This window comes from Mobula hypostoma, chromosome 8 (genome assembly GCF_963921235.1).
Source record: "Mobula hypostoma chromosome 8, sMobHyp1.1, whole genome shotgun sequence".
In the NCBI taxonomy this organism is placed as follows: Eukaryota; Metazoa; Chordata; class Chondrichthyes; order Myliobatiformes; family Myliobatidae; genus Mobula; species Mobula hypostoma.
In genome coordinates this window covers 107098306-107110367 of record NC_086104.1, presented here as the reverse complement: position 1 = coordinate 107110367, position 12062 = coordinate 107098306, and the positions used below count along the sequence as shown (strand labels likewise).

General features: G+C 42.8%; 1 protein-coding gene across 3 annotated transcripts in view; it reads right to left on the bottom strand.

Moving 5' to 3' along the window:
- snx14 (sorting nexin 14) overlaps positions 1-12062 on the bottom strand; it is a 174602-nt gene that overhangs the window by 124909 nt on the left and 37631 nt on the right. For all 3 annotated transcript variants that reach the window (XM_063056561.1, XM_063056563.1, XM_063056562.1), the window contains exons 6-8: positions 9784-9871; positions 3850-3934; positions 322-478 (exon numbers count right to left, since the gene is read on the bottom strand). In XM_063056561.1, the coding sequence (XP_062912631.1) occupies positions 322-478; positions 3850-3934; positions 9784-9871 (330 nt within the window). The remainder of the gene's footprint in view (positions 1-321; positions 479-3849; positions 3935-9783; positions 9872-12062) is intronic.

Sequence of the window (12062 nt, the reverse complement as noted above, 5' to 3'; positions counted from 1 at the left end):
AGATAGGCACATATATATTAGAAAAAAAAAGGAGGGCTACGTAGGAGGGAAGGGATAGATTGATCTTAGGGTAGGTTAAAAGGTCGGCACAACATCAAGGGTCAAAGGGCCTGTAATGTGCTATAAATGCTTGAAAATATAAATATTTCATCATAATTTAAAGGGAAAGCTGAAATATTGCAGAAATAGATTTGTTGCTCCAGAGGAAATGAATACCAAAAGAAGCATTCAATTATTTTCACAGGGTGTTCTCAAAATAAAAGGCTGCCATCACATACATTTCCTTTCGCAACATGCAAAATATAAATCAGTGTTCATTACCTGCATTCTGTGGATTTTGGTGGCAAAATATATGGGAAAAGCAGTTCTGTTAACTTCCTGAGATACTGCAGTTCATCCCGACGGCTTCTCAGAGCCAGATGCAGATCTGGTCCATACTCCTCCAATGCAGCTTGCTGTAAATATTCACTGTGTTTTACTGCAGGCAGAATAAAGACCTCAGATTGGTCATAAATACACATCCAGGCAAAATGCAATTCCAGTTCTAGAACTAGAACCGAGGTAACGATCCTGCAGACTGCTCACAGCTTGAAACAATAGTCAAACAATTTTAAACATACGTTGAAACATTACCTTTCAATGTTTCTTAAAAGGCACATCAGTTGAATACTTACAGCATCACATGACAATTAAGATCAGTGTTCTTTTACTCAGTACGATACTGTAAATGCACTGTAATCAAACTTCAGCAATCCATCTCATCTGCAGTAAGTTATAGCACGCAGTTACATGTAACCAGTGCCAATGAGAAATCTGATTCATTAATGACGGCGCGTCCAGGGATTTTTGCTACCTAGCAATATAGTTGGCATTAAGGCTAATAGTCACTATTTTTCTAGTTATATAATCCAGTGTGGGTAATAGGAGTACACACCACAGCTGAAAGAGCTGTGCAACTAATAAATGTAGAGGTAATGGTTTGGGGTAAAAACCTTGTACTGACATAACAGTGAATATACTTCAAATGAAAGTCAAAGTAAATTTACCATTAAAATACATATATGTCGCCATAAACAACCCTGAGATTAATTTTCAAGCAGGCATACTCAGTAAATCCATAACAGAATCAATGAAAGACTGCACCAACTTGGGTATTCAACCAGTGTACAAAAGACAACAAACTGTGCAAATACAAAAATAATGATAAATAAATAAGCAACGCATAGAGAACAGGAGATGAAGAGTCCTTCAGAGTGAGTCCATAGGTTGTGGGGACATTTCAGTGGTGGAGCAAGTTGTTCAAGAGCCTGGTGTCTGAGGGGTAATAACTGTTCCTGAACCAAGCAGTGAGAGTCTTGAGGCTCCTGTACTTCCTTCCTAATGGCAGCAGCGAGAAGAAAGCATATCCTGGGTGGTGGGAGGTCCTCAATGGAGGATGCTGCTTTCCTGTGACAAAGCTTCGTGATCAACTGGGCTGTATCCACTACTTTTTGTGGGATTTTTATCAGAAAATGTATAGTGTTCTTAATGCAAAATGGTTCTGTGTAAATTCATGCTCTCCCTTTATAGCCATTAGAATAGGGCAGGGAAAGGATACTTGAGGTTATAAGATCAGCTGTGATGAATGATGGCATAGGTTTAAGGGGTCAAGTGGTCTCCTGGTCCTAATTCTTGCATTCCACCACAGAGGTGCTCGTCGAGCATAGGCCTTCCCCTGTCTGAAACCTATTCAGCAAGGTCTAGTGACAACATGGTGAGTTGAATCAAGTGAATTCTACTGGGAAACTGTAATGTTAACACTGAGACTTCATGCAGGAGTCCTGAGGTTAACATCGTCACCCACTTCTAGCATTACAGCTGTGATCATAGAGGATACATCCAGTGCAATAGGTGGATTCAAAAACTTGGTCAACATCAAAAGGTCATGATTAGTATGGATCTCCTCCAGAAACTTGCTAATTGCAGCTTTCGGTGGAAATGTGAAGAACAATATTCAAGTCTGGGAGCCATCCCAGGGTGGTCAGAGGAAGAATTCCAGAGACGCCCTTCATCACTGAATGACTTTATACACCAAAGACAAATTCCACTTTGGCAAACTGTACTCTACTTTTGATTTCAAGGTGGCAAAAGTTGGTCTGTATGTGGTCACTGAGGAAAATCATTTGGCTGAAAACTTTAGATGAACTAACTTTCAGACAAGGTAAGTAACCCTCAAGCTGGAACCCGGATAAAAGTTCCGGTTTAAGATGACGCCACCGAACATGTGCGACAGCTCACCAGCTGCTTAAAAGACAAGAGATTTGATTAAAAACATTGCTAATAACACCTATTGTGAAGTAAACTGTGGTAAATTATCACTGCAAACAATGAAGAGGTGAGCGAAGGCGAAGCGAGTTCGAGGGATGAACTGAGCTGGTGCACTGCAGAATCAATGCAGATGGAGTGAGCCATTCAGAGGGGAGAGGTTGAGGCAGAGGAGTTCCCATGCCCATACAACTGGCCCGGGTGCAAGGCTGGATCGCTCTGCACGCTGAGCTAATCTGGAGAAGTCGACAGTGGCTTCGGGCTGGGGGGCAAAATCTGGCCCTGGAGCAAGTTGCTGGGCGGTGCGGTCCAGGCCTAGAGCAAGATGCCGCAGCAGTGCCCAGTCCTAGTGCAAGGTACCATATGCTGTTTGGAAAATTTAATCACTGGCCCAGATAGACTGGAAAGACAGGTTGTCAGGATCGGAGGTGAGAGTGGATTTCACTCGCTCTCCCACCATGTTCACTCCTCTCTCTACATTGCTGAGGCTATGAAGACTGGCCCAGCTGCTGTGCTCAGTGCCCACTAATATGATGAGCTGATACCAAGGCTTTGGGCCTACTCTGGGCTGCTCCAGGGTTCCAATCAAAGGACTCATTTTGGTTTGGATTCCAGTTCAAAGCCTGTTTCAGTAAATAAACCATTTTGTAAAATAACAGCTAGTCTGTTACAATAACTACGAAACACTGCTTGACTGTCACTTACACCATGTCTGGTTCACTCATGTCTTTCAGGCAAGAAAATCTGGTGTCCTTACCTAGTGTGGCCTGTATGTGATTACAGGCCCAGTACAGTACAGTTAACTGAACTGGCCTCTAGAAAGCTGGAAAAGCCGGCCACCTCTGTACAGTTAACTGAACTGGCCTGTGGAAAGCTGGCCACCTCTATACTGTTAATTGATATGGCCTCTGGAAAGCTGGGAAAGCCTGCCACCTCTGTACAGTTAACTGATCTGGCCTCTGGAAAGCTGGGAAAGCCTGCAACTTCAGGCCTATTAGAGACCAGCAATAACTGCTTGCCCTGCCAGTGCTATGCACATTACTAAAAATGTGGATAAATTAAAATACAGATCTGTCATCATGTCGTTGCTTTTGAGAGCTCGTTGCCTGTTATGTTTCCTCTACTGCAACAGTGACCACACTGGACTTACGGTGGGCCATTACTTTTACACCTTTCAAAGGGACACAAATATTTGTCTCATAAGCTTCAACTCTGCTGAATCACTGCCTCTATGGCTAATTCAAATTACAAACTATAGACAAATCAGCACTAAAACAACAGTTCGGATTGCTACAGGGTAAAGGAGATAGGAAACAGAATGCAGTAACATCATGTCAGACCACAGTAAGGTCGCAGTGACAGTGTAATGCAAGCTTGAACTACACAAAATTCACTTGAAGCTCCCCAAGATAAATAACTAGAGGAACATTATGCCTTAGAATGGAAGGACATAACGTTCCTGTGCTCTTTGTAAATTTTTGCATGCGCATATCATCTGTATTTTTACTTAGTGAATATTTTCACCCATATATGCACTTTTAATACCTTTTTGCCTTGCTTTTGAAATGACCTCAATGTGCTTCACTGCCGCATTTAATAATTTCCGGTTTACAAGGACTGGAACATCAATCTAACACAAAAAGAGAGTTTTATTATCAATTAAGCAGCTTAAATGCTGGATTAACCAAACATGAGATAGTATTGAAGTTATTTATCTTTTTATTTATTTAGAGATACAGCACACAACAAGTCCTTCTGGTCCAACAAGACGCACTGCCCAGCAACCCATCTGTTTAACCCGGGCCGAATCACAGGACAATTTTCAATGACCAATTCACCAACTAACCGGTATGCCTTTGGGCAGTGGGAGGAAACCAGAGCACCCAAAGGAAACCCATGCAATCACAGGGAGGATATACAAATTCCTCACAGGCGGTGTTGGAATTGAATTCTGAATGCCAACACCCCGAGCTGTAATTGCATTGGGCTAACCGCTACATTACCATGGTGATCCGGTAAAATTTGTACAGTTCGTGATCCAGTTCGGAATTCACTGTAAAAAATCGATCAGACTTTGCTTCGCTCAGTTTGATAAACCTAACAGGTTTCAGTTCTTACCATAAGAGGATTTGTACTGGGAATGTCAGATTGCCCAGACATCGTGACTGGCTGAGGGAATACACCAAGCCCAGGCTCCTTCGGAGTGACACGAAGCTTGAAACGAGCTACCTCAAAACATTTATTTGCTATTTGATTGGCAGCAACTTTTGGTACAGTTCTAACTCCAATTGGCTTGTCTGCATTTCATGCTTCAGTTCCTAATTTGTGGGCTTTTTAAAGATATATGTTAAATTCCAGCTTAAGACTTTCATTTTTTTCCTACCTCTATCTCATTTTTTAAAAGCCTGCTTAACATGCTCTCTCCTCAATCAAACTTCTGCCATTTCCATTATCTTTGATGTCAGACAATGCCAGTGGGAGGAATGGCTGCTCCCTCCTGTTATAAATATACTCTTTGACAACATGAACACAGAAGCTCTCAGGGAGCTCTGACTAGGAGACCGAATCTCCGTTCAGCTGCATACATACAGGGATGCATACTGAGAATCAGTTGCACAAGGATGAGTAACTGAGAACGGGCAAGAGGGGAGCGGCAAGGCACAGTGGTATGACAATGAAGACCATATGTTGAGATAGCTTTAAAGCGGAAAGGAGTTAGAAATAGCAGCCACTAATGGGGGCAGTGGAAGTAAACAAAAACAAAAATCTTGAGTAAAATATTCCATGGCATACCAAGAAATAATCAAAGAAGAAATCAATAACAAACTCATTACATGAAAGCTTTGTCAAAGAGTGTGATTTTAAAGGATACTTTGAAGGCAGAAATAAAGGTCAAGAGCCACAGGGGCCCATGGGGGAATTTCATAGCCAATGCTCTCAACTGAAGGTATATCCTCCAGAGGTGCATAGATCTGAATGTTAAAGCACTAAAAGACTATTATTTATTTACTGAGATACAGCATGGAATAGGCCTTTCCAGGCCTTCAAGCCACGCCACCCAACAATCCCTGGATTTAATCTCAGCCTAATTACAGGACAATTTACAATAACCAATTAACCTACCAAACGGTGCATCTTTGGACTGCGGGAGGAAACCAGAGCACTTGGAGGAAACCCATGCAATCATGGGGAGAACATACAAACTCCAGTGCTGGGAATTGAACCTGGGTTGTCTGTACTGTAAAGTGCTGTGCTAGCCACTATACTACCATACGAAAATAGGGAAAGGGGAAGACAATAAGGAACTTATCGGCAAAGCGTAAGTTATAAGACACAAGGACTGAGACCCCCATTAGTGAGTGAACCCAAAGGTACCCAGTGAACAGGATGAGGTACGAGTTAGAATCAGGGAGTCTCAAGTGTGAGCAATGGAAGGTGGGAAGCTAAACAGCATCACAGGCAACGCATACAACAGGAATTCTGCAGATGCTGGAAATTCAAGCAACACACATCAAGGTTGCTGGTGAATGCAGCAGGCCAGGCAGCATCTCTTAAGAGGTACAGGCAACAAAGGCTTGAATGAGCGGAGGTGGGAATGGAGACAGAGGTTGTTGGAGGTGGAAATACACAGTAGTAGTAATGCAGAAGAGCATCACTGATTCAACTGACTCAAAACTAGACTACATCCCAGAGTTCTGAGAGAGGTTGCTGAAGAGATATATTGGTCATAATCTTTCAAGAATCACTTGATTCTGGCATGGTCCCAGAGGACCGGAAAATAGCAAATGTCACTCCACTCTTTAAGAAGGGAGGAAGGCAAAATAAAGGAAATTATAGGCCAGTAAACCTAATCTCAGTGGTTGGGAAAGTGTTGGAGTCTATTATTAAGGATGAGGTTTTGGGGTATTTGGAGACTAATGATAAAATAATTCAAAGTCAGCATGGGAAATCTTGCCTGACAAATCAGTCAGAGTTCTTTGAGGAAGTAACAAGCAGGGTTGACAAAGAAGAGGCAGTGGATGTCACTTACCTGGATTTTCAGAAGGCATTTGATAAGGTGCCACACATGATGCTGCTTAACAAGATAAAATCCTATAGCGCCTATTGTGTTGGCGCGTGGCCAGGTTGTTAAGGTGTAAGTCTAGTGACCTGACGGTCACTAGTTCAAGCCTCAGCTGAGGCAGAGTGTTGTGTCCTTGAGCAAGGCACTTAACATTGCTCTGCGATGACACTGGTGCCAAGCTGTATCGGCCCTAGTGCCCTTCCCTTGGACAACATCGGTGGCGTGGAGAGGGCAGACTTGCAGCATGGGCAACTGCCGGTCTTCCATACAACCTTGCCCAGGCCTGCGCCCTGGAAACCTTCCAAGGCGCAAATCCATGGTCTCACGAGACTAACGGATGCCTATTACAGGAAAGATACTAGCATGTATAGAGGAATAGCTGACAGGCAGGAAGCAATGAGTGGGAATAAAGGGGGCCATTTCTGGTTGATTGGCAGTGAGTAATGGTGTTCCTCGGGGTCAGTATTGGGACTGCTACTTTTCACATTGTTTGTCAATCATTTAAATAATGGAATTGATGGTTAATTACACAGTTTGCAGATGATACAAAGATAGATGGGGTAGGTGGTGCTGAGGAAGCAATGCAATTGCAGCACGACTTAGACAAATTGGAAGAATGGGAAGTGGCAGATGGAATACAGTGTTGGGAAATGCATGATAATGCATTTTGGTAAGAGGAACAATAGTGCACACTGTTACCTAAGTGGGAATAAAATTCAAACATCAGAGGTGCAGAGGGTCTTAGGAGTCCTCGTGCAAGACTCCCAGAAGGTTAATTCACAGGTTGAGTCTGTGATAAAGAGACTCAACCTGTAAAGAGGGCAAATACAATGTTGGCATTTATTTCAAGGCAAATAGAATGTAAAAGCCAGGAGATAATGCTGAGGTTTTATAAGACACTAGTCAAGCCGCTCTTGGAGTACTGTCAACAGTTTTGGGCCCCGTATCTCAGAAAGGTTGTCTTGTCATTGGAAAGAGTCCAGAGGAGGCTCACAAGGATGATTCCAGGAATGAAGGAGTTAACGTGAGAAGCATTTGGCAGCTTTGGACCTGTACTCACTGGAATTTAGAAGAATGTGGGGGGATCTCATTGAAAAGACTAGGTAAGGTGGATGTGGAGAGGATGTTTTCAATGGTGGGGGTATCCAGAACTAGAGGTATAGCCTCAAAATTGGGGGGGAGGGGGGAGGGCAACTATTTAGAACAGAGGTAAGGAAGTTTTTTTTGTATTAGCCAGAGAGTAGTGAATCTGTGGAATGCTCCGCCACAGACTGTGGTGGAGGCCGTCTGTGGGTATATTTAAAGTGGAAGTTGATAGTTTTCTGATTGGTCAGGGCATCAAAGGATATGGCGAAAAGGCAGGTATATGGGGTTGAGTGGGATCTGGTATCAGCCATGATGGAATGACGGAGCAGACTCGATGGGCAGAATGGCCTAATTCTGCTCCCATGCCTTATAGTCTTAAATAGGAAACAGTCTGGTTCAGCCTCAGATGATCTGCTAACAGTGATCACACAAGAAGAAATGCGCGCGGCCGCTCCGAATTGATATCGTATTTGTTAAATAGGGGACGTGCACAATCCTGACTTGATGGAGACGGACATGAGCAGCACGGAGGAACATCTGGAGTAACTTCTGAAATGCCTGCTTCACTGCCGCTGCTACTGTGCGATCGAGAGTCTCTAGAGGGGAAGGTCCCAAATCCTCGGCTTTGCCTATTGCCTGTTGCCGGGCTGGGGTCAAAGCGCTCAGCAGAGATGGTGCTCGGTGTCGGAGGGCTGGTCGGAGGCTCGAAGTTTTCGGACAGACTCAGAGTTGGACTGTGGTCGGGGTACTTCCAGGATGCTGCATCGGCAAGTTTGCGGCGCTGGAAGCTCATGGCAGGGAGAGTTTCTCCCTTCAACCATCTGTGTGAGATGATGGGATTTATGAGAGACTTTGAGACTTTTTTTTAACATGGCCATGGTCTATTCTTTATCAAATTACGGTATTGCTTTGCACTGCTGTAACTATATGTTATAATTATGTGATTTTTGTCATTTTTTTTAGTCTTGGTTTGTCTTGTGTTTCTGTGATATCATTCTGGAGGAACAAATTGTATCATTTCTTAATGCATGCATTGCTAAATGACAATAAAAGAGGACTGCGTGTCCTCATAATCTAATAATCTAATCTAAATGTCTGTTTATCCAGTTGTGCAGGTTAGGCAAACAGCAAGATGATTCAGCATCCACAGTGGGTTTGAGAATGGTGGTGGTGAGCTGGATGTCTTCGATAAATATGTGAGAATTCAAGTAGCCACTGAGGGGCAGCACATGGATGTAAAACAAGGAGGAAAGCAGACTGCAGAAGCTGCATTGAGTGCCTCCAGCAGATGTTGCTGATGGAAAAACAGGAGATGGCCAAGAATACATCCTGACATCTCCAGAGCCTCATTTAGTTGAACATAAAAATCCATAATGAAAACCATCAATCATTCCCAGGCAGGGGTTGTAGGAATACCAAGATAGGTAATGCAGAGATTGGTTTCCAAGTTTAAAGTACAAATTATGCAAACAAAACAAGCTGCAGGAATAGAGAGATGTGCAGCTCCGGTGACCGAGAAAGCTCCAGCATGGCGACAGCTGAGAAATCAGTAGACAGGTATGGGTACAGTATCTTCACAACTGCCTGTGGCAATGAACTCTGCAAATGCAAAGAGTTCCTCACCTCCATTCTAAATGGGTATCCCTCTACTCTGAGGCTGTGCCTTTTGGTCCTACGCCCCCCACTACAGGAAACATCCTCCATCGATGCCTTTCAATATTCGACTGGTTTCAAAGAGATCCCCCACCTCATTTTTCTGAATTCCAGTGAGTAAAGGCCCAGAGTCATCAAATGCTCCTCATATGACAAGCCTTTCAATCCCAGAATCATTTTCATAAACCTCCGAACCCTCTCCAACGCCAGCACATCCTTTCTTAGATAAGGGCCCCAAAACTGCTCACAATACTCCATTACAAGGCCTTACTAGTGCCTTGTAAAGCCTCAACATTACATCCTTGCATTAATATTCAATAGCAATATTTGGGTCAACAGCCATGGGCTAGGTTTTTCATACACTGAGACTGCTCAGAATGTTCTGCTTACCATAATCATCATCCTCTCAGCGTTTTAAGAATAGCTTCTTCCTTCTGCCAAATGGACCATAAACACTACCTCATTTTTTGCTCTCCTCTTGCACTACTTTTTATATTTCTACAGTGAGAGAGACCCTTTCCACATTTGATTTGTGCCTCGTAAGTGGGAGAAAGCTTCTAGGTGTCAGGAGTCAGCATTCCACTGCCACAAGGAATCCACGTTTCCCTTGTTTATTGTCTTTATCCTTTGACACACTTCCCAAGTAATTATCCTTTGTCATGAGTTTTCCTTCTTACCTTCTGAGCTCTCCGGACTAAAACAGCTGCAAAAAAGCGTAACGATACTCTGAGTTCATCAATAAAGGCTTCATCATCAGTTATGTCCCTGCAAAACCGACAAAAAGGGCTCAATTAACACAAATGCTCCTTTGAATTAGATATTGGTCAACAGAGTAATCGCTCATGATATCCATTAGAAACTGGTAAAATGAATCCAATACTGGCTCGGTCGCAGGATCAAATGTCATCACTGGTAGTATGCATATTCGCAAATGGAAGCCTCAGGAGCCAAAACAAAGCACCTTTGCTTCTTGCAGAATATATCAATGATTTAGAGACAGGTAGGGGGCATTATAAAGACTTAAGATGATACAATAATGGATTCTGTTAGTTTATTTATTTTTACTGTATTTAGAGATACAGCATGAAATAGGCCCTTCAAGTTACACTGCCCACCTACTTAACAGTAGCCTAATCACAAGACAATTTACAATGACCACATGGGAAGGAATGTCCAAACTTGCGTAGAGAGGACACCAAAACTGAACTCTGAACTCCGACGCCCCGAGTTGTTATAGCGTTGTGCTAACCACTAGGGTGAACTTTATGACAGTGAGTTGTGTCACTGGTGATAATGACACTGGTTCAAAATGATACAAGCAGGCATTCTCCTGAAGACTCTCACTAGAGGCTCCCCATACTCGTAGAACCAGGATTTTAAAATCAAAAGTTTTAATCAGGTGATTCAATATAATTTCAATATGATATCTATTTCAATATTTTGTGAATGACGAATGGTTACATGGAGTTGCATCTTTACAATGGAAACACACTGTAAATGGCAAGACACCTCTGAATATTCAGACACTTCTGTTGGGACAAAATAATTCAAGTGGATGGTCTAACAGCTTGAAGACAGAGAACTTAGACACCCAATATATTAGGCTAACTCCAAGTACACAAATATACAAACTATTGATACATGGTAAATGTGCCTGTGAACGTTTGATTCACTAAGTTACAAAATCAATCTGGCATGGATGCTTCCTTGATCTCAGTTCCAATGGTGCAAAATCTCTTAGTTGGTGTTGCCTGGCCAATGAACATAACACAATTGTTCTGCATTTCACTGAGGCACAAGGAACATCACTTTACAAACCACATCTCTTGAGCAGCCATACTCAACAGGAAGCACAATGGAAGAAAAAATGGAAGGAAAGATGGAAAAGCAGATTATTATTTAAATGGTAAGAAATTGCAGCATACTGCTGTGCAGAGGGGCTTGAATGTGCTTGTGCATGAATCACAAAACTTTGGTTTGCTGGTACAGCAGGCTATCAAGAAGGCAAATGGAATGTTGGCCTTCATCGCTAGAGGGATTGAATTTAAGAGCAAGGAAGTTATGGTGCTGCAGGGTACTGGTGAGGCCGCACCTGGAGTACTGCGTGGAGTTCTGGTCTCCTTACTTGAGAAAGGATATACTAGCTTTGGAGGCAGTGCAGAAGAGGTTCACCAGGTTGATTCCAGAGATGAGGGGGCTAGACTTTGAGGAGAGATTGAGTCACCTGAGACTGTACTCAGTGGAATTCAGAAGAATGAGAGGAGATCTTATAGAAACATAACATTATGAAAGGGATAAAGATAGGGGTAGGAAAGTTGTTTCCACTGGTAGGTGAGAATAGAACTAGGGGACAAAACCTCAAAATTCAGGGGAGTAGATTTAGGACGGAGATGAGGAGGAACTGCTTTTTCCCCAGAGGGTGGTGAATCTGTGGATTTCTCTACCCAATGAAGCAGTGGAGGCTACCTCAGTAAATATATTTAAGACTTGCATAGTAGGGGCATTAAGGGTTATGGGTAAAAGGCAGGTAGGTGGAGATAAGTCCATGGCCAGATCGGCCAGATCAGCCATGATCTTATTGAGTGGCGGAGCAAGCTCGACAGGCCAGATGGCCTACTCCTGCTCCTGCTCCTATTTCTTATGTTCATATGTTCATACTCCTACTGGGGCTTTAGAAAGAGTATTCTTTATTTACAAATTCAAAACTGATTACTGCTTGCAATTTAAATTAAGAACTGAAGTTCTCCGTTGAATCAATGCCTAGTATAATTCACACCTTGCAACTATGTTCAATAAATAACTATGAAAGGGGCTACAAATCGAACAGAGCTTCATTTTTATTTTTGGAATACCATAAGAGCATTTAAAAAAAAGAGATTTTTGAAAAATCAAGTCACTTCCAATGCTTCACAATGCAATTGTTATATGGACTTGTATATCAAACACGGACCACCGA